The 23,426-nt window shown below is 39.2% G+C and overlaps 1 protein-coding gene across 4 annotated transcripts in view; it reads left to right on the top strand.

The window, feature by feature from the left end:
* The window catches only part of IFT88 (intraflagellar transport 88), a gene marked incomplete at both ends in the record, with an annotated part of 125,627 nt that overhangs the window by 52,161 nt on the left and 50,040 nt on the right, over nucleotides 1-23,426 (top strand). For all 4 annotated transcript variants that reach the window (XM_080690095.1, XM_080690094.1, XM_080690097.1 and 1 more), the window contains 4 exons: nucleotides 11,358-11,544; nucleotides 13,624-13,732; nucleotides 16,907-17,057; nucleotides 21,542-21,657. In XM_080690095.1, the coding sequence (XP_080546221.1) occupies nucleotides 11,358-11,544; nucleotides 13,624-13,732; nucleotides 16,907-17,057; nucleotides 21,542-21,657 (563 nt within the window). The remainder of the gene's footprint in view (nucleotides 1-11,357; nucleotides 11,545-13,623; nucleotides 13,733-16,906; nucleotides 17,058-21,541; nucleotides 21,658-23,426) is intronic.

Here is a 23,426-nt window from a genome sequence, read left to right on the forward strand (position 1 = left end):
ACAACTTAGCCAGACACTGTCTCAAAATAAAGAGCTTGGATATTGCTCAGTGGTAGAGCACCCCACTATCAGGTAGGTTCAATGCCCAATACTACAAAAAATAAATAAATAAAAGATTTTATATGTCAGTAGTTTACAAAACAAGGAATACTTGATTAGGAGTTGGAGGGGTTTTGTGCTAAAATCACAAAGCTGACTATAATTTGATTAATACCAGTATTATTAAAGTGCAAATTTATTTCAGACAGAATAAAGTCATAAGATCTCATTTTGTACTCTGATGTTCTTTCAGATGTTACTCTATACTCATTCTCAAGACTAGCTAAAGGTTATTATATCACAAGGTTATTTCTGTCACTGAAAAATATAGGCTTTTGTTTGTTTTTCTGGTAATAGGTTTCACTATTAGTTATTTACATACTGTTTTATTTTGCTATGTGTGTGTGGGGGGGGTACTAGGGATTGAACCCAGCAGCATTCTACCACTGAGCTACATCCCAGCCCTATTTTATTTTTTATTTGGAAACAGTGTCTCTCTAAGTTGCAGAGAGCTTCACTAAGTAACTGAAGCTGGCTACAAACCTGCAATCCTCCTGTCTCATTCTTTCCCAAATAAGGAGATTACAGATTACACCACACCCAGCTTCAGCCACTCTTGATTTTGTTGTGTGCTGGAGGAACAAAGTTAATGAAGACAGAATAAATAGGATTCTGACTAGTGGAGAATTTTCAGTTACTTTTTAATTGGTGTACTAGACTATGAGAAATTGTTTTGAAAAAGAGGTCACAGAAGTTACTGCTTATATTGAGCAAATGTGGAATATGTTGTAACTAATTGGAAAACACAGTGACAAGCTGAGAAGCTGGCTGTGGCCGATGCTGAGCCCATGGTCATGCATGTAATGGTCATGCATGTAAAGATACATATCCTGTGCACAAAGACCACACCCTGTATCTCTTCCATGGATAGGATGGCAGGGGAGACGTAACCCCTTCCTTCACAGAAGGTTACCGGAGAGGATGCATGCACAGTATAGGCAGGAAATCAGAAAGTTGCTAATGTCTGCTAGTGTCTGCAGAGGGCAGATGGTTGAGTTAGCCTCTTCATGGTGGCCTGCATGTTGTCTCAGACACAGGACTGGTCTCACAGTTTAATCTTTTTTTTTTTTTTTTTTTTTTTTTTTTTTTTGGTGGTACTGGGGTTCCTGGAAGCCCTTCTACCTCCGGGATACACTCCCACGGGCTACACTCCCAGACCTATTTTTTAACATTTTTATGTGGAAACAGAGTCTCTTAAGCTAGCGAGGCTGGCTTCGAACCAGCGCGATCCTCCTGTCTCCGCCTCCCAAGCGTGGGGATTACAAGCGTGCGCCACCACGCCTGGCTCACAGTTTAATCTTTGATAATGAGTAAATTCTGCTAATGATATGTCTTGATGTAATCTATAAGAATAGGAATAGAGTTTGGAGATTGGCAGACAGCACAATACTCCTCTACAAATAGGACCGCCAGGCAGGAAAAGGGGCCAGTCATTGTCTTCCATTATAGTTAAGATTCATGTGAGTGTCATTCCTTGAAATGTGACTAATTCAAATTGAGATGTGTTATCAGTATACATGCATGTAAGATTTTGAAGATGCGCAAAGAAAAAGAATGTAAACCATCTCAGTTTTTATTCTGATGAAATCATTACATTTTTGGTATACTGGGTTAAATAAAATATTATTTTGTGTATGTGTGGGTGTGGGTGTGTTTGTGTGTGGCACTAGGGATTGAACCCAGGGATATTCTACTTCCAAGCTATATCCTTAGCCTTATTTTATTTTATTTTATTTTGAAATAGGGTCTTGTTAGGTTGATAACAGTCTCACTATTTACTCAGGCTGTCCTCAAATCAGCAATCTTCCTGTCTCAGCTTCCTAAGTACTGAGATAACAGGTGTGTACCACCATGCCCAACTAAATAAAATATTAAAATTTTTGATAAAGTATTATTAAAAATATCTTTTGTAGCCAGGCATGGTGGCGCATGTTTGTAATCCTAGTACTTGGGAGGTTGAGACAAGAGGATCCGGGTTCTCAGCCAGTCTCAGCTACTAAGTTAGGCCATCCACAACTTAGTGAGACCCTTTTTCAAGAATCAAAAAAGAAGCTGGGCATGGTGGTGCACACTTGTAATCCCAGCATTCAGGAGGCTGAGACTGGAGGATCGTGGTTCACAGACAACCTCAGCTACTTAGTGAGGCCCTCTGCAACTCAGTGAGACCCGGTTTCAAAATAAAAAGAATTTAAAAAATAGGGCAGGGGGTGTAGCTCAGAGGTCAAATGCCCCTGGATTCTACTTCCAGACCCTAAAAAAAAAAATAAAAAAAATAAAAAATAAAAAAAATAAAAAGAGGAAGAAAATGGCAACTGTGGGATGCAGCACATCTCAGTAGCTGTAATAAAAAAAAAAATCAACTACCAAGAGGGCAGCTTTTTGACAAGAAAAACAAAACAACGAAGATACTTATGAACAAAAACACAAAAAGGGAACCACGGCAGAAGGATATCTGAAACTCAGATCGTGAGATCCGCAGCAAGAGCCCGAGTTGCACCACTGACCTGGTGTAGCACCCGGCCCAAATTACGACTGCTGGCTCTGCAGCCCCAAGAAATTCCAGCAAGTACACCAAAGACTTGAAGTGCAGAAAGCGGCAGCAGAGCTCCAACATCTTAAGCAACGAGCACCATGCTTCAGGGATAGAGAAAAGATCCCAAAGCCCATGCAATCACCAGAAGCCGGCACCTGCAGTGGTGCACTATGCCCTCCAGAGACCTGGCCCATAGGACAGCAATGTAACTGCGTTGTGTTACTCGGTGGATGACAGCCCAGAGCAGCTGTGGGGATCCTGGTGAACTAAGATCTGGAGGCCCACCCCTGAGGTGGTCAGGTTAGAACCTACAGAGACACAGGAAGGATCCATAGTGCCCAGGGTGCAGTACCAGCACAGGGTCACAGGGGGTCACTCCGAGATTACACTGCACACCCTTCCTCCTGTGGAGCAGGTAGGGAGGTGCAGGCCCAAGGCCAGAAGGCACAAAGCCCAGGCTGGAAAGTACAGAACTGAGGGCCTGAAAGCGCAGATTATAAGGTCTGAGATTGCAGAGCCCAAGGCTGGAGAACATGGAGCACAGAGCCAGAGATCGCTGAACCCAGGGCAAAGAGTACACGGAGCCTAGAGCGGAGAGCACACAGAACCTAAGGTGGAGAACATGGAACCTAGGGCCTGAGAGTGTAGGGCCCAGGGCCATAAGGCATAGAGCCCAGGGCCAAAGAGTGCAGAACCTAGGGCTGAAAGCACAGAACCTTGTGCCTACACAGTACTAATGTACTGTTACAACTGCCAATCTGATACCTGAACACAAAGCAGTCAGAGGTGAGAGAGGGGCACAAACATTCATAAAGTGGGTCTGAAAGCTGACAAAAGGTTACAGAGCAAATGAAAGATATTGAAAAATACTTCAAGCTAGGTGTGGTGGCACACACTTATAATCCCAGCATTCAGGAGGCTGAGCCCAGAGGATCACAGTTCGCGGACAGCCTCGGCTATTTAGTGAGACCTCTGCAACTCAGCAAAACCCGGTTTCAAAATAAAGAATAAAAAATAGGGCAGGGGGTGTAGCTCAGAGGTCGAATGTCCCTGGGTTCCATCCCAAGACCTGCAAAAAAAAAAAAAAAAAAAAAAAAAGAAAAGAAAAGAAACATACTCCAGAAGCTACTAACGACAACAGATGTTATACAGGCCCTGTATATATAAATTAGCAGTACTGGGGGTGGGTATTTTTTTTTTGCCTTTAATTTATTCTTACAATTGTTAGGTTTTTTTTATATGCATGTTTTTTTGCTCCCTCCCCCACTCCTTTTACAAATTCCTTCCTCTATCCTATCTACTGTCCTCTCAAAACTTTTTTTCTCTTTCTATATCTCCTTGTTTTATATTCAGGCTATTTCATATCTCCATAACTAAATACTCTATTTTTTAAATAGGGTACTGAGGATGGATCCCAGGAGAATTCTACTCCTTAATGACACCCCCAGCCCTATTTTTTATTTATTTATTTTATTTTTTGTGGTACTGGGGGTAGAACCCAGAGGCTTTCTACCTCCAGGCTATGCTCCCAGACCTTTTTTATATTTTATTTGAAAACGGGGTCTCACTAAGTTGCTGAGAGCCTCACTAAGTAGCTGAGGCTGGCTTCGAACCCGTGTGATCCTTCTGTCTCAGTCTCCCAAGCATGGGGATTATAAGTGTGCACCACCACGCCCGGCTTATTCTTTATTTTGAAACAGGGTCTCAGTGAGTTGCAAAGGGCTTCACTAAGTTGCTGAAGCTGTCGACAAACCTCAGTCTTCCTGTCTCAGACTCCCAAATTCTGAGTTTACAAGTGTGTGCTACTGCACCCAGCTAAATACTCTCTATTAACTACAAGAATCCTACTATATCATCATCTCTCATTCTCAACCAGACACTATCTTATTATACTTAAAATTTTACTCAATTTACATATCCTCTACTTTACCCTACTCCTATACCCATCACCCCAGTTCCTCCCACCTCACCTAACTCTCACCATTGGAAAAAAAACACTACTTATCCATGCATGAACCTGCTGACACCTCTAAATCCATACTGGCAAGATTGGATCAGACAGGTTATCCACAGACTCACACATAAAAAGAAAGATGCTAAGACAACAGAAGCACAAACCTGAAAATTCTGAAAATATGAGAAAGAGGAACAGTGAGGAAATAAGGAAAATCACAAATACTGACCTAAAAAAAATGCAAGAAGGAACATTTCGAATCCAGGTGTTCAATATGATGAAAGGCCTCACAATAAGTGTATAGGAAATAAAAGAGGAAATTGAGATGTTAAGAAAGAATCAGAAAGAGACCTGAAATGAAAGAGTCAATAAATAAAATGAGGTAAGCAATAGAAAAAAATTGTGGAAAATTAGATGAAATGGAAAACAGAATATCACTGTTAGAAGACAGTTCATTCAAAACCAAAAGAATAGTCAACAGTATACAGAAGACATTACAACAACAGAACCTAAATATCCAACAACTATGGGACAATATGAAACATCCTAATCTATGGATAAAAGGCATTGAAGAAGAGACAGAGGCACAGACCAAAGATATCTGTAATCTCTTCAGAGAAATAATTTCAGCGACTTTTCCAAATTTGGAAAGAGACTTGAACGTCCACGTACAAGAGATATAGAACAACGTTAAGACAAGATCAAAGAAGCACCTCCCTATGCCATGTAATAATCAAAATGGCCAGTGTAGATGTTAAGGAAAGAATCTTAAAATCAGTAAGAACAAAAGAACAGCTGATATTCAGGGGCAAAATAATAAAAATCACTCCAGACTTTAAAACCCAAGTCATGTATGCCAGGAGAGACTGGTATGATGTAATCCAGACCCTGGAAGAGAACAACTTCCAATCAAAACTCCTATATCCAGCAAGATTATTATTCAAAATCGATGGAGAAAGAAAAGTGTTTCATGATAAGCAGAAACTCAAAAAATCCATGAATACTAAGCCAGCACTAGAGAAAATACTTAAATCAAAAAGAAGCAAATTTCAGAATCAGAGAAGAAATGAATTCTATCAGCGGGGCAACTAAGCAAAGAAATAACATTATATCAAACAATATAGAAAATCACAGAAAACAAAAATATCTCAATAACACTGAACTTCAAAGGATTTAACTCACCAATTAAAGACATAGACTGGCAATGTGAATTAAAAAAACATAATCCAAATATATACTGCTTGCAAGAAACTCATTTTACAGCCAGTGATATTCATAGACTAAAAGTGAAAGGATAGAAAAAGATATACTAATGGAGACCAAAAATGAGCAAGGATAGCAATGCTGACATCCAAAAAACAAACTTTAAGCTAAAATACATCAAAAGAAACAAAGCAGGGGACTTCCTTTTATTAAAAGGAACAATTCAGCAAGAAGATATAATGATAGTAAATGTTTATGCCCCAAATGTGGGTGCACCCACATTGGTAAAACAAACCCTCAGGACATCAGATCTCAAATAGACCCAAATCAGTAATATTGGGAGACTTCAACACACCACCCACACCACTGAATTGATCTTCAAGGCAAAAGATGAATAAAGACTCTGTAGAACTAAAGAAAACTATAAACCAAATGGACCTAATAGACACATACAGAATATTTCAATCAAGAACACATTTTTTTTTTTTTATGGTACTGGGGTTCCTGGACACCCTTCTACCTTCGGGCTACACTCCCAGACCTATTTTATACCTTTTTTATTTGGAAACAGGTTCTCTTACGCCAGCGCGGCTGGCTTCGAACCTGTGCGATCCTCCTGTCTCCGCCTCCTAAGCGCGGGGATTACAAGGGTGCGTCACCACGCCCAGTTAACCAAGAACACATTCTTAGCAGCCTATGGAACCTTCCCCAAAATAGATCATATCCTGAGCCACAAAGCAAGCACCATCAAATTCCAAAAGATGTAATATAATTCTCTGCATCTTTTCAGATCACAATGGAATGAAAGTAGAAATCAACAACAGGAAGACCAAAATAAACTATTTAAATACATGGATATTGAATGATACACTATTGAATGAGGAGTGGGTAAGATCAGAAATAAGGGAGTAAATAATTCTTTAATTTCTGGAATTAAATGAAAATAGAGATAGAGCATACCAAGATCTATGGAACACTTTGAAGGCAGTGTTAAGAGAAAAGTTTATAGCATTGAGTGACCACATAAGAAAAACAGAGAGAGTTGTCAAGTAAACAACCTGTTGTTACATATCAAGGACCTAGAAAAACAGCAACAGTCTAACCCCAAGGCCAACAGAAGGCAGGAAATAATTAAAATCAGAGCAGAAATAGAGAATTAAAAAAAAACAATACAAAGGATCAACAAAACAAAAAGCTGCTTCTTTGAAAATATTAATAAGATTGACAAACCCCTGGCCAACCTAACCAAAAGAAGGAATCAGGGCCAGGCGTGGTGGCTCATGCTTGTAATCCCCACGCTTGGGAGGCAGAGACAGGAGGATCGCGCAGGTTCGAAGCCAGCCGCACACGCGCTGGCTTAGGAGACCCTGTTTCCAAATTTTAAAAAAAATGTAAAAATAGGTCTGGGAGTGTAGCCCGGTACCACCAAAAAAAAAAAAAAAAGGAATCAATTCAAATCAATTCAATCTGAAATGAAAAAGGAGACATCACCACAGACACTAGGGAAATTCAAAGGATTTTCAGAAACTATTTTGAAAATGTATATTCCAGTAGGCTGGAAAACATGGAAGAAATAGATGTTTAAGCACATATAACCTACCTAAATTGAACAAAGAGGACATAACAAGCCTAAACCAACCAATAGCAAGCAAAGAAAAAGAAACAGCAATACAAATTTTGCCATCAAAGAAAAACCCAGGCCTAGATAGTTTTTCAGCTGAATTCTACAAAACCTTCAGAAAACTCATGCCAGTACTCCACAACTTATTCTGGGAAATCAAAAGAGATGGAATTCTTCCAAACTCCTTCTACTAAACCAGTATCACATTAATACCAAAACCAAATAAAGATACTTCAAGAAAATAAAATTACAGACCAATATCTTTGATGAATATAGATGCAAAAGTTCTAAACAAAATACTAGCTATTCACTTTTTTTTTTTTTTTTTTTTTGTGGTACTGGGGTTTCTGGAAGCCCTTCTACCTCCGGGCTATACTCTCAGACCTATTTTTACTTTTTTTTTTTTTTTTTTTGGAAACAGGGTCTCCAAAGCCAGCACGCGCAGCTGGCTTCGAACCTGCGTGATCCTACTGTCTCTGCCTCCCAAGCATGGGGATTACAAGCGTGCACCACCACTGCTATTCACCACCCGGCTGCTATTCACATTTTTTTGTGTGTGTGGTACTGGGGGTGGAACCCAGGGGCTTTCCTACCTATGGGCTATATTCCCAGACCTATTTTATACTTTACTTGGAAACAGGGCCTTATTAGCTGCTGAGAGCTTCATTAAGTAGCTGAGGCTGGCTTTGAACTTGTGTGATCCTGTCACAGCCTCCCAAGTGTGGGGATTACAAGCATGTACCACCATGCGTGGCTTTAGCTATTCACATTTAAAACCATATCAAGAGAATTATACACCATGACTAAGTTGGTTTCATCCTTGAAAAGCAAGGCTGGTTCAACATACACAAATCAATACAGGTTATTCACCACAAAAATAGAACTGAGAACAAAAACCACATGATCATATCAATAGATGATGCAAAAGCATTTGACATGTTAAAAAGCATTGCAGAAAATTGGAATAGAAGGAATGTATCTCAACACCATTAAGGCTATTAAACTTAAAGCCAATATCATATTGAATGGGCAAAAACTGCAAGAATTCCCCCTAAAATCAGGAACAAAACAAGGTTGTCCACTATCACCACTCCTTTTCAATATAGTCCTCAAGACTCTTGCCACAGCCATAAGACAAGGTTATCAAAGGAATTCAAATAGGAAAAGAAGAATTAAAATTATCCTTGTTTGTAGACGACATGATCCTATATTTAGAAGACCCAAAAAGCCCATCCAAAAGACTACTGGAGCTGATTAACCAATTCACAAAGTGGCAGGATACAAAATGAACCTAAAGAAATCAGTTGCTTTTCTATATGCCAACAATTAATCCACGAAGAAGAAATAAAACAATTCCATTTTACAATAACTTCAAAACCAATGAAATACCTAGGAATAACCAAAGATGGAAAAGACCTACAGTGAAAACTATAAAATGTTAAAGAGAGAAATTGAAGAAGACCTTGGAAGATGGAAAAATCTCCCTTGCTCATGGATAGGCAAAATAAATATCATCAAAATGGCCATTCTGCCAAAAGTGATCCACAGATTCAATACAGTTCTTATCAAAATGCCAGTGACATTCTTTATAGACCTAGAAAATAATCATTCATGAATTTCATTTGGAGAAACAAAAGACCCAGAATAGCCAAGGCAGTTCTCAGCAATAAGAACCATGCAGGATGCATCACAATCCCTGACTTCAAATTATACTACAAAGCAATTGTAGTTAAAACAGCATGGTATTGGCACAAAAATCAGGCACATAGACCAATGGAACAGAATGGAAGATACAGAAACAAATCCACAGACTTATAGTCAATTGATCTTTGACAAAGGGGCCAAATTCATATGTTAGAGAAAAGAGAGCCTTTTCAACATATGGCACTGGGAGAACTGGCTATCCATCTGTAGAAAGATGAAACTAAATCCTTACTTCTCACCGTGCATAGGAATCAACTCGAGATGGATCAAAGACCTGGAAATCAGACCAAAGACTGTGAAGTTATTAGAGGACGGCATAGGTTCAACATTTCAACGTATAGGCACAGGTAGTAACTTCCTCAACAAGATCTCCAAAGCTCAGAAAATTAAAACAAGAATTAACAAATGGGATGGCATCAAACTAAAAAGTTTCTGCTCATCAAAGGAAACCATCAGTTTAAAGAGAGAGCCGGGCATGGTAGCACACACTTGTAATCCCAGCATTTGGGAGGTTGAGACAGGAGGGTCATGGTACGGATATCCTCAGCTACGTAGTGAGGCCCTTTGCAACTCAATGAGACCCTGTCTTTCAAAATAAAGAACTAAAAAAATAGGGCTAGGTTATAGCTCAGAGGTAGAATGCCTATGGGTTCCATTCCCAGTACTAAAAAAAAAAAAAAAACTAAAGAGAAAGCCTACAGAATGGGAGAAGATCTTTACCATCTACCACTTTGATAGAGGGCTCATATCCAGAATATACATAGAGCTCAAAAGACTCTACACTAGCAAAACAAACAATGCAATTAAAAAGTAGGCAACTGAATTGAATAGGCACTTCACAAAAGAAGAGATACACATGGCCAATAGATATATGAAAAAATGTACAACATCATTAGCCATCAGGGAGATGCAAATCAAAACTATGCTGAGATTCCATATAACCCCAGTCAGAGAGTCAAGCATAAAGAAATCAAATAACAACAAATGCTGGCGAGGATGTGGGGAAAGAGGAACTCTTTTACACTGTTGGTGGGAGTGCAAACTAGTTCAGTCACTATGGAGATCAGTGTGGAGATTCCTTAGAAAACGGGGAATAGATCCACCATATGATCCAGCTCTACCACTCCTGGGTATCTTTCCAAAGGTACAGAGAAATACAGTAACACATGCATACCCATGTTCATAGCAGCACAATTTGCAATAGCCAAAATATGGAACCAACTTAGGTCTCCATCAACAGATAGATTGCAAAATTATGGAAAATATACACAATGGAATTCTACTCAGAAGAACAAAATCATGTCATTCTCAAGAAGATGGAAAGATCTGGAGAACATTATGTTAAGTGAGATTAGTCAAGCACAGAAAGAGAAAGGACATATGTTTTCTCTAATATGCCCAAGCCAGGGAGTATTAGGGATACCAGTGGGACTCTAGATAATGGAGGGGAAACCCGAGCAAAGCCAGAAAGGAGGGATAGGAGAAAAAGAAGGCTGAGGTTAATGAATGGAAAAGCTACATTCAAATATGTATATATGTGAATAAAACATAGTTAACATGGACACTCAGTAGTGGGAGGGAAGGAAAGGGGAAAGCGGGATGGAGGAAGGGCACCACATACTGTGTGAATATATGCCATTGTCAACATGTTCCACATTATGATGTGAGACTACAGTGCTCCAATTAATAAAAATTTAAATTTAAAAAGAATAAGAAACAGGGCTGGGGGTGTAGCTTGGAAGTAGAATGCCCCTGGGTTCAATCTCTAGTCACACACACAAAAAATTATTTTTGTAGAAATAGCCTATTAAGCCAAGCATGGCGATGGACACTTGTAATCCCAGCATTCGGGAGGCTGACACAGGAGGATCATGGTTCACAGAGAGCCTCAATTACTTAGTGAGGCCCTTTGCAACTCAGTGAGACCTTGTTTCAAAATAAAGAATAAAAAATAGGCTGGGGGTGTTGCTAGGAGGTACAAAGTTCCTGGGTTCCACTCCCAGTACTGCAAAAAAAGGAAAGAAGGAAGGAAGGAAGGAAGGAAGGAAGGAAGGAAGGAAGGAAGGAAGGACGGACGGACGGACGGACGGATGGACCTCTTAAAACTGAGATATTTAAAGTACTTATTTTTATTTATCACTGTCTATAATCTCAACAAGTTTGTTGATTGTTATCTCAAAACAGTTTAAAAATGTACAAGATGCAATGTATGATACAATCTGTACATCACATACTTTATTTAGGAAAATGAGTTTTCACAAGCCAGCAGCTATGCAGATTTGGCCGTGAACTCTGATCGATACAACCCATCCGCTCTTACTAATAAAGGGAACACAGTTTTTGCAAATGGTGATTACGAGAAGGCAGCTGAGTTCTATAAAGAGGCTCTCAGAAATGATTCTTCCTGTACCGAAGCCCTTTACAATATTGGTAAGTGAAACAAGGCAAAATTGCTTTTGCGGTATTTTTCTTCCTTTCTTTACTTTTTCTTTCTCTTTTTCTTCCTTTGCTAACTCAAGAGGAAGAGTTGCCTTCCTTCTAACAAAAAATTGAAAAAGACAACTGCCTTTCAGATTACAGATTATTCTAAGGGGGATTAATGATTCTAAAATTAGGCACATGTAAAATTTGGGTTGATGCCCTCATATTGTCATCCAAATGGCTCTTCCAAATTTCTGTTTTCCACCAGTCATTTTTTTTTTCAGTACTAGAGATGAAACCCAGTGGCATTCTACCTCTGAGCTACACTCCCAGCCCTATTTTTTATTCTTTTTATTTTTTTTCTCTGGTACTAGTAATGGAACCCAGGGGTCTCGCTGAGTTGCAAAGGGCCTCACTAAGTAGCTGAGGCTGCCCATGAACCATGATCCTCCTGTCTCAGCCTCCCAAATGCTGGGATTATAAGCGTGTCGTGTGCCACCACGCCCAGCTGTTCCGCCAGTCTTATGAGACTAACTTATTAATTGCCCAAATTTATGTTGACACTGGATAATACACCTCTTAACTTTACTTATTTAATTACTTATTTAATTTAATCTGTTTTGTTGCACAAAATTGAACCTAGGGGCATTCTGACTCTGAGGTACACTCCAGCCCTTTTTCTTTTTGTTTTTATTTACTTTTTGAAACAGGATCTTGCTAAGTTGCTGAGTCTGGCCTCAAACCTGTGATCTTCCTGTCTTGGCCTCTCAGGCACTGGGATTATAAATATACAGCACCCCACCTAGCTCATTATTTAACTCAGCCAAGCATGGTGGCACACGCTTGTAATCCCAGCATTTGGGAGGCTGAGACAGGAGGATCGTGGTTTGCGGACAGCTTCAGCTACTTAGTGAGGCCCTCTGCAACTCAGTGAGACCCTGTTTCAAAATAAAGAATAAAAAATAGGGCAGGGGATGTAGCTCGGAGGTCAAATGCCCCTGGGTTCTATCACCAGGCCCATAAAAAAAAAAAAAAGAAAAGAAAAGAAAAACAAATCTCACTTTTCTTCCTTTTTAATTATGAACAATTTAAAATATACAAAAAATTTACACTAAAAATATAAATGCTTGCCAGGCATGGTGGTCTACTCTTATAATCCCAGTACTTGGGAGGCTGACATGAGAGGATTGCAGGTTAGAGGAGAGCCTCAGTGAAACTCAACAAGCTAGTGAGAACCTGTTTCAAAAAATATATAATATCACCGGGTGTGGTGGCGCATGCTTGTAAGCCCCACACTTGGGAGGCAGAGACAGGAGGATCGCGCAGGTTCAAAGCCAGCCTCAGCTACTTAGTGAGGGGATGGGAGTATAGCCCAGAGATAGAAAGTTCCCCAGTACCACCAAAATATATATATATATATACATATATATATATACACACAGTATAATATGTATGATAAATATATTAATATACATTTATATATACATAAATATGTGTGTATATTATTAATGTATGTGTATGTGTATATATATATATATGGCTGGAGGTGTAGCTCAGAGGTACAGTGCCCCTGGGTTCAGTCTCCAGGACAAGAAAAAAATTACTGAGGCTTTGTAGCAGTTTGGTGTTTACATGGAGAATCCTCACACCCTATTGTTCTTTAAAGTCTCAATTCATCATTTTTTCTTATGGATGAATCTTTACATATACTTAAAAATTAATTGCTGAGCATGGTGGCGTACACCTATAATCCCAGTACCTGAGAGACTGAGGCAGGAGGATCACAGGTTCCAGGCCAGCCTCAGAAACTTAGTGAGACCCTATTTTAAACATACAAAAATAAAATAGGAGCCAGGCATGATGGTGCATGCCTATAATCCCAGTACATAGCAGGCTGAAACAGGAGGATCACAGGTTTGAGGACAGTCTCAGCAAAGAGCAAGTCTTTCAGCAACCTAGTGAGATCCTGTTTCCAAACAAAACATAAAAAAGGCTGAGGTATAACTCGAAGACAGAATGCTCCTCTTACTTTGAATAAGTTTATGTCAGCAGTAATGCTTATTGGTTTCCTTTTTCTCTTTCTTTCAGGCCTTACCTATAAGAAACTAAACCGGCTAGACGAGGCTTTGGATTGCTTCCTGAAACTTCATGCAATCCTTCGAAACAGCGCCCAGGTTCTTTACCAGATAGCAAATGTGTATCCTTTTTGAAAAACTTACGGAAAGTTATTAATTTATTAATAGGTGATTGAGTATCAATTATTAAGTGAATTTAGCCACGGAGGCAATTGATGATGATAACTAAGTGATGAGGATAATCTAGCAGGTTAACCTGTGATAAAAATATTGCTTGAGTGCTCTTGTTTTTAATAGACCATTTGTGCTATAAGAGGAATTAAATATTAAAAGTATTGTTTATTAATTTATTTGTGTGTGTGGGTCTGGGGATGGAACCCAGAGGCATTTCACCTCCAAGCTACAGCCCCTGTCCTATTTTTTATCCTTTATTTTGAAACAGGGTCTCAGTAAGTTGCGGAGGGCCTCACTAAATAGCTGAGGCTGGCCGCGAACCGTGATCCTCCAGTCTCAGCCTCCCGAATGCTAGGATTACAAGCATGCGCCACCACGCCCGGCTTGTTTATTAATTTTTGAAACACACAGTTTGATTACATATAGGCTGTTCATTGAAATTAAATTAGATACTTTTCGTGTGTGTAATACTGGGGATAGAACTCAGGGGCAATTTTGCCTCTGGGCTACATTCAGCCCCAACCCTATTTTATTTTTGTTCTTAAACAGAGTCTCACTAGCTGGATGGGTCTCACTACTTGCTGAGGTTCTTCTTGAACCTGTACTCTCCTATCTCTGCCTCCCAAGTACTGGGATTATAGGCCTATGCCACCATGCTCAACTAAATTAGATACTTCAGAACATTGTTTTAATTCTGAGTCTTGTATCCTTGAAACAGTAACTTCAGTAATTCAAAGGAAAATATTGTTCATTACTAACTAGTACTATCAATTGAGTTTGGATAGTATATTTATTTTAGCTGACAGATATTGTAAATATAACTCTCAAAGATATTTGCCCTCCAAAATGATGGAGTGCCTTATATGAACTCACTCATTCATTCTGTCCACTCTATAGCCACCTGGTGAACATGTGTTATGTGTGCCAGTATTACATCCAGAGCTCCGGGGATGTAGACCTGTAACGCAGTGCGTGCGCCACCACTTTCTTCTACAGCTCTTTGCTGTCTTCGTGTCTTCCCCACCCACAGTGAGCAAAGCAGAAATGTGTTAATGATTTTAACCCCTGTTAAATCCCACTACTTGAGAAGTGCTTGGATTTCCTTGATATAATTTTATATAATTATGTTTAGAAAGAAATATATTGGCAGAGTGCTTTGCTAGCATGCCAGAAATCAGAGCCGGGCATGGTGGGACACACTAGTAACTCCAGTACTTGAGAAGCTGAGGCAGGAGGGTCGCAGATTTGCAGCCACTGAAGAGCTCCTTTGCAGCCACTGAAGGGCTACTTTGTGAGACTCTCTGCAGTTTAGTGAAACCCTGTTTCAAAATAAAGAATAAAAAATAGGATTGGAGCGGGGGTGGTGGCGCACACTTGTAGTCCCAGCATTTGGGATGCTGAGACAGGAGGATCGCACAGGTTCGAAGCCAGACTCAGCTACTTAGTGAGGCTCTCAGCAACTTAGTGAGACCCTGTTTCCAAATAAAGTATAAAATAGGTCTGGGAGTATAGCCCAGAGGTAATAAAGCCCCTGCCTCCTACCTGCAGTACCATAAACAAACAAACATTTATTTTTAAAAAATAAAAATAAATTAAAAATAAGTAAAAAATTGGGTTGGTGGTATAGCTCAGAGGTAGAATGCCCATGGATTCAATTCCCAGTACTGAAAAAAAAAAAAAAAATGAGCTGGGGATTTTGGCAAATACCTATAATCCCAGTACTTAAAAGGCCGAGACAGGATGATCACAGATTCAAAGCTAGCTTTAGAAACTCAATGAGTCCCTCAGCAACTTAGCAAAGCCCTGCTTTTAAAATAAAAAGTAAAAAAAAAAAAAAAAAGGCTAGGGTTGTGGCTTGGAAGTAGAATATTCCTGGGTTCAATCCCTAATATCACAACAATAAATAAAATAAATAATTAATTAATTAAAATAAAATAGGTCTAAGATATAGCTCAGAGATAGAATACCCCTGGGTTCAGTCCCCAGTACTACACACACATACACACACACACACACACACACACACACACACACACACACACAGAGTGATACACTAACGCACACACAAAGTGTATTGTGGGGTAAGATATGGAGGGAAATACACCAAATGATGTGTCTGAGTATGTGTGCGTGTGTGTGCGTGCATGTGTGTGTGTGTGTGTGTGTGTGTGTGTGTATGTGTGTGTGTGAAGGGCGTTATGGGGCATTCTACTTCTGAGCTACAACCTAGGCCTATTTATTTAGTTATTTTTTTAAACAGAGTCTCTCTAGGTTTATGGGATCTTACTACTTACTGAGGTTGTCGGACCTGCAATCCTCCTGTCTTAGCCTCCGAAGAACTGGGATTACAGTGTGTGCCACCATACCTGGCTCAAGATACTTCATTTTTTGAGAAAAGAGGATCGCGGTTTGCGGATAGCCTCAGTCACTTAATGAGGCCCTCCGCAACTTAGTGAGACCCTGTTTCAACATAAAGAATAAAAAAATAGGGCAGGGATGTAGCTTGGAGGTCAAATGCCCCTGGATTTCATCCCCAGACCCACAAAAAAACAAACAAAAAAAACTTCATTTTTTTATTAAACGTTGAATTGGACAAACTTTGGATTTATTAAGACATTAAACATAAAAATAAATAAGTTAAGTATTGGTATGAACAAATTACTTGAATATATGATGAGGAGTTACTAGGTAAATCCTAAAAAAGGAAGCTATACAAAAATAAATTCCAATCCTTGGGTTGATAATCTAGAGGAAACTCAGAGGAAAAATACATAAAAAACCATTTAGCTTAGTAGGCTGAACATGTTATGAGACAGAATAATTGAAGAAACATTCAGGCATTGTTTAAAGACAGATTTTAAGTGGTGCTCTGAATAATGCTGCTAGGAAGGTGGGAGTGGATAAGGCAGGAGGAAAGTAGGAGCAGATGTAGAGATAGAGAGAGCAGGCGCTGAGCAGCTCTGCTCCATCCCCTCCTCCTCTCCCAAGGAATTAAGTCCACACAGCGTAAACCCACCGGAAATGGAGGCTGAGAAGTGTTTTAATTGCAGTATTGTTTGTGTTTTGCTCACTGATTAATGAGTTTGCGAGGAGTGTGTTATCCTTGACTTCTCTTGCCTAAGACATGAGTTGATGGAGGACCCCAGCCAGGCGATTGAGTGGCTCATGCAGCTAATCAGCGTGGTCCCCACCGATGCCAGAGCCCTGTCCAAGCTGGGCGAGCTGTACGATGGCGAGGGGGACAAGTCCCAGGCCTTCCAGTACTACTACGAGGTAGGCTGTGCCTCGCTGCCTCCTATTTCCTGGCATTGTATGCATGTGGAATGTAGTAGGGCTTTTGGTGTGTGTAGGGGGGTGGTTCTGGGGCTACAACCAGGGGCACTGTACCTCTGAGCTATACCCCAGCTCTATTTTTATTTTTTATTTGAAAACAGAGTCTCACTAAGTTGCTGCAAGCCTCCTTAAGTTGCTGGGGCTGGCCACAAACCTGCAATCCTCCTGTCTCAGCCTCTTAAATACGAGGATTACAGGCATGTACAACCATGCTCAGCAATAGTAGGCCTTTAAAATGTTAGAAAACCTTATTCATTTTCTTTTCTCTAGGCATATTCATTTTTAAGTAAATAATATTTACCTTTAAAATAAAACATTGAAATAAAAAGTAAGTTTTTATTAATTTTAATGAAAATGAAATAAGTACAAATTCATTTTTATCAAAAAGCATGTTTCAATTCCTTCTTGATCATTTTATTTATTTACTTTCAATTTTTTTGTGGTACTTTGGATTGAACCCAGGGGCATTCTACCACTGAGATACACTCCCAGCCCTATTTTTATTTTTATTTTTGAAACAGGGTCTCACTAGGTTGATGAGAGTCTCACTACTTGCTGAGGCTGTCTTCAAATCTGCTGTCCTCCTTTCTCAGCTTCCCAAGTACTGGGATTACAGGTGTGCACTGCCACACGTGGCTTCCTTGAGCCTTTTAAATATTTAATATGACTCAGATCATCTGTCAACATATCTAAAACATATTTGTAGATAATTGGAAAATGTGTTACAACTCAAATTTTTCAATTTTTTTTGGTACTGGGGATGGAATTGAGGGGCATTCTACCTCTGAGCTACACCCCCATCCCTATTTTATTCTTTCATTATGAAACAGGGTCTCACTAAATTGCAAATGACCTCACTAAGTTTCTGAGGCTAAGAGTGAACCTGTGATTCTCCTGTCTCAGCCTCCCAAGTACTGTGATTACAAGCATGCACCACTGTGCCTGGCTTAAGTTTTCCAAATTTTATATCATCTCAAAACTTGTACTTTTGACAGCTCATACTTTCTTCTTTTTGTTTTTTACTTTCCTCTTTTTTTAATATAAAGGAATTATACATTAATCAGAGTAGTGTATCTCACTTAAGCCAATTAAAATTATCATAGAGCATAGTGCATATAAGAAGAGGTAGCTTTAAAGCCATATGTGGTGGTGCACGCTTGTAATCCCAGAAATTTGGGAGGCTGAGACAGGAGGATCGTGGTTAAAGGACAGCCTCAGCTACTATTTAGTGAGGTCCTTTGCAACTCCGGGAAACCCTATTTCAAAATAAAGAATAAAAAAATAGGACTGGGGATGTAGTTCAGAGGTAGAATGCCCCTGGGTTCCATCCCAGTACCAGGAAAAAAAAAAAAAAAAGGTAGCTTTAATGTTTGGACACATTGTCCACTTTTACCCATTTAAAAAAAATTTTCTTTCAGTACTAAGGATGGAACCCGGGGGCATTGTACCTCCAAGCTACACCTCCAGTCCTATTTTTAAAGTCTTTTTATTTTTGAAACAGGGTTTCACTGAGTTGTGAAGGGCCTCGCTAAGTAGCTGAGTCTGTCCGCGAACCACAATCCTCCAGTCTCAGCCTCCCAAATGCTGGGATTACAAGTGTGTGCCACCACACCTGGCTCATTTTTACCCATTTTAATTATGTTTATTACTCAAAATGTAAACACAGACATGAAGTTCATATAAGAAAGCCCTGATAAGCTGGGCGTGGTGGTGCACACTTGTAATTCCAACTATTCGACTGAGGCTGAGACTGGAGGATGGCGGTTTGTGGATAGCCTCGGCTACTCAATGAGGCCCTCCGCAACCTAATGAGACCCTGTTTCAAAATAAAGAATAAAAAGTAGGGCAGGGAGTATAGCTCAGAGGTTGAATGCCTCTGAGTTCCATCCCCAGACCTACAAAAAAAAAAGAAAAAAAAGAAAGCCCTAGTAAAGAAGTACTTTTTTTTTATGGTGTTCATTCCATGACTGCTGCTCGTGTGGGGATTTACCTTAAGTGTTTCTGCCAAAGAAGGAATTCTGTAATTATGGTGAAGATGGGTCCCTTCATCTAAACAGCCCATTAACTATTTAACTTGCTTCCCAAACAACTGGGAAATGCAGTTTTGGTCTTATAGGCCATAGTAGATACACAAAGTCCATACTAGTAATTTGTAACAAGGATTAATTGATAAACAGCTCCCTCTGGTAGCTTAATTAAAGCTGTTGGATAGGGAGGTGATTTACAACTTGGCTAATCTTAATTAGTCAACAAAAATATGTGTAGTTTGTTCCAAAGAATAGTAAAGAAATTGAGCCTAGTGAGGCTTGGGAGATTTTGTCTTTTGTTTCTTTTTCCTTCAAGAAAAGAAATGCAAGCAGAAGAGCTGCTTTGCTGTGTCAGGAGCAATCTACTTCATTTATTTCAGCGCATTACTTGTAGGCTTTTCAGCATTTGTTCTTCTATTTGTTAATTCTCTGTCAGAGAGAAAAATATTCAAGAATTTGCTTTTATTGCACCCAGTGGTACACACTGCTGAATACGAACCTGGAGGGACCTTTGTCTTCAAATATGGATTGACAGGTCTTCCTTTCTTCTTGGAAGTAGCTCAGACATGCCCCTAGTCATCTTTGGCTTTACACCTTCCTAGTCATCTTTGGCTTTACACCCTCTCATTTTTATGGGTTAAAATTCTCAATTCTTGCTAGGCATGGTGGCGCATGCTTATAATCCCAGTACTTGGGAGGCTGAGACAGAAGGATCATAGGTTCGCGGCCAGGCTCAGCTAATTAGTGAGGCTCTCTGCAGCTTAGTGAGACCTGTTTCAAAATAAGGGGAAAAAAATAGGGCTAGGGGTGTCACTCAGAGGTAAAATGCTACTGGGTTCAATCCCCAGTACCATACACACACAAAAAAAAAAACCCCAAATCCCAGTTTTCTCATCTGGTTCCACACTTCTGCTCTCTTACTTCCCAGTAAGTTTAGTCTCCACTCAAACCCTGCAGATTACAGGGAAGGTGCACAGCACTTGCTCTTTCACCATTACCCTGCTGTGTTCTTTTCTTGCATTCTTCTTGTCCTTTTTTTTTTTTTTTTTTTTTGGTGGCGGTACTGGGTAGAAGGGTTCCTGGAAGCCTTCTGGCTACACTCCCAGACCTATTTTTTTTTTAATACATTTTCAGCATCATTCAAGAATTTTCCCCAGCTCAGTTGTGAACTAGAAATGCTGGAGACTTCCTATAGCTCAGCAGCTCAGTTGGAGGCCTTTTACCAACTGCTGATTCCAAAGGGTATCTCCATTCTCAAGAGACTCTGGACACTCTTTCCCTAGCTTTAGGCTCAGTTCATTTGAGGCTGGGGAGGCAGGGGGAGAGCATATGAGTTGTGCTCTTTACATCACATAGAGAGGAGCCCATACTTTTTTTTTTTTTTTTTTTTTTTTTGGTGGTACTGGGGATGGGATCCATCTACCTCTGGGCTACACTCCCAGACCTTTTTTTTTTTTTTCTTTTCTTTTTTGGTGGTACTGGGGTTCCTGGAAGCCCTTCTATCTCCGGGCTACACTCCCAGACCTATTTTTTACATTTTTATTTGGAGACAGGGTCTCCTAAGCCAGCGCGCGCGGCTAGCTTCGAACCTGCGCGATCCTCCTGTCTCTGCCTCCCAAGCGCGGGGATTACAAGCGTGCGCCACCACGCCCGGCAACCAGACCTATTTTTTATATTTTTTATTTGGAAACAGGGTCTCTTAAGCCAGCAAGGCTGGCTTCGAACCTGCACAATCCTCCTGTCTCCGCCTCCCAAGCGCGGGGATTACAAACATGCACCACCACTTAGCCCGGCTTAGCCCATACTTTTTTATTAAGAAATTATGTGAGCCAGGCATGGTGGCACAGGCCTATAATCCCAGTTCTTGGCAGGCTGAGACAGGAGGAGGACAGGTTCAAGGTGAGTCTCAGCAATTTGGTGAGACCCTCAGCAACTTAGTAAGATCCTGATTCAAAGTAAAAATTAAGCCAGACGTGGTAGCACATGCCTGTAATCCAGTATTTGGAGGGGCTGACACAGGAGGATTTCAGGTTTGAGGCTAGTCTTAGCAACTCAGTGAGATCCTGTTTCAAAATAAAAAATGAAGTAGGGCTGGGAATATAGCTCAGAGGTCGGCTGCCCCTAAATTTCATTCCCAGTACCACAGTAAATAAATAAATAAATAAATAAATAAATAAATAAAGTAAAAATTAAAAATGCTGGGGATATAGCTAGAATTAAAAATGCTGGGTTCAATCCCCAGTATAAGAAAGGAAGAAAGGAAGGAAGGAAGGGAGGGAGGGAGAGAAGAAGGAAGGAAATAAATTACATATTGAATAAATCCATTCAGTAAGTATTCAAGACGTGTGTTATATATTGCTACTGAAGTTGTATTGTCCTGTTTCAATTTTTTTTCAGTCATATAGGTATTTCCCTTCTAATATTGAAGTCATTGAGTGGCTTGGAGCCTATTACATTGACACTCAGTTTTGTGAAAAAGCCATTCAGTACTTTGAAAGAGCTTCTCTTATACAGTAAGTAACTTTTGAGATTTTATACTAAATGTCTTATATAGAGTTTTTTTTAGCCCTAGAAAATAGTATCTGACAAACCTAGTTAATATAAGATGTTAATAAACATTTATAGATTATTTTTGTTCTTGTGTTTTATTCTATTTTACTTCCTTTATTGTGATGTGTATTCCCCTTTGAATAGAATTTTAAAAGTATCTTCTGGGAGGTAATTTATGTATTTTTTTATTCATATAACAGTGAAAAATATTTTTCTTTCTCTCTCCGTGTGTGTGTGTGTGTGTGTGTGTGTGTGTGTATGATCATTTGGGGGAGGTACTGGAGATTGAACTCAGAGGTATTGGTATTCTACCTCTTGAGCTATTTTATTTTTGAAACAGGGTCTCAGTGGGTTGATAAGAGTCTCACTACTTGCTGAGGCTGAGTCTGAGGCTGTGCTTGAACTTGTGATCCTCCTGTCTTAGCCCCTCTCAAGTACTGGGATTACAGGCATATGTCATCGTGCCCAACTGTATTATTTCTTTATAAATAAAGACAATGAATATCTCAGTCCTATGACAGTTACATTTCTTTTTTTATTTTTTATTGGTACACTGTATTCATACATCATAATGGGATAAAAACTTGTGTAGACATACATCATACATGCACACATCTCCTAGTTAGCCCCTAACCAATCCCCACACCATTCCCTCCCCAACCCTCCTTCCCATGCTTGGCTTAGTGATTGACATCTAATATTACAGCAGTTTATCCAAGATTAAAGATGATAATCTCACATAACAGATTCATTTGTCTGATATCAAACTTTTGATCACTTAGAGATAACATTTTAGTATTTTTTTCTTTCCTTCTTTATTTTGCTTTCTTTCTTACCAGAGGATATTGTTTCTTTCTTTTTAAGGTAAAACTATTGTACATTTATTTTTTTCAGAAAAAAATCTATCCTAACATGAAATATGAACTCTAAATACCCAAAACAATCTTGAAAAAGAACAAAGCTAGAAGATGTACATTTTCTGATTTCAAACCTTATAGAGCTACAATAATTAAAACAGTGTAGTACTGCTATAAAAGCAGATATATAAACCAGTGGAGTAAAATAAAAAGCCTAGAAATAAATTCTTCCATATATGGTCAAGTTATTTTTGACAAAGTTTCCAAAAACATTTGGTGAAGGAAATGATAATCTTTGCACTAAATATTGTTGAAAAATAATAATTACATGAAAAAGAATAAAAATGGACCCTTACCTAACACCATATACAAATATTAACTCAAAATAGATAAAAGACCTAAATGTAAATCTTAAGACTATAAACTTTTAGAAGAAAACCTGGGTCATAACACTTCACAACATTGAAATTGGCAGTGATTTCTTAGATAGGATTTCAAAGGCACAGGCAACAAAAGAATAAACAAACTTCCTAAAAAATAAAAAAAATTGTACATCCAAAGACAATGTAAACAGTTAAAAGTTGCTGGTAGAATGGGATAAAATATTTCCAAATGCTTTATCTGAAGGTATATTAATATTCCAAATAGAGATCCTAAAAATTAGCAACAATAAAAGCAAACAGTACAATTTAGAAATACAATTTAGAAATAGGTAAAAGACTGAAATAAATAATGAATCTCCAAAGATTTTAACTATAAACAAATGAATATATTCTTCGTTGCTTAGTTGTCTGCTGGATGGAAAATCTTGTTTCTCTGGTTCTGGTGTGTATTACTTATTTCTTCTTTGTAGTTAATCTCTTTGAGTATTTTCT

This window comes from Muscardinus avellanarius (assembly GCF_963383645.1).
Source record: "Muscardinus avellanarius genome assembly, chromosome: 2".
Taxonomy (NCBI): Eukaryota; Metazoa; Chordata; class Mammalia; order Rodentia; family Gliridae; genus Muscardinus; species Muscardinus avellanarius.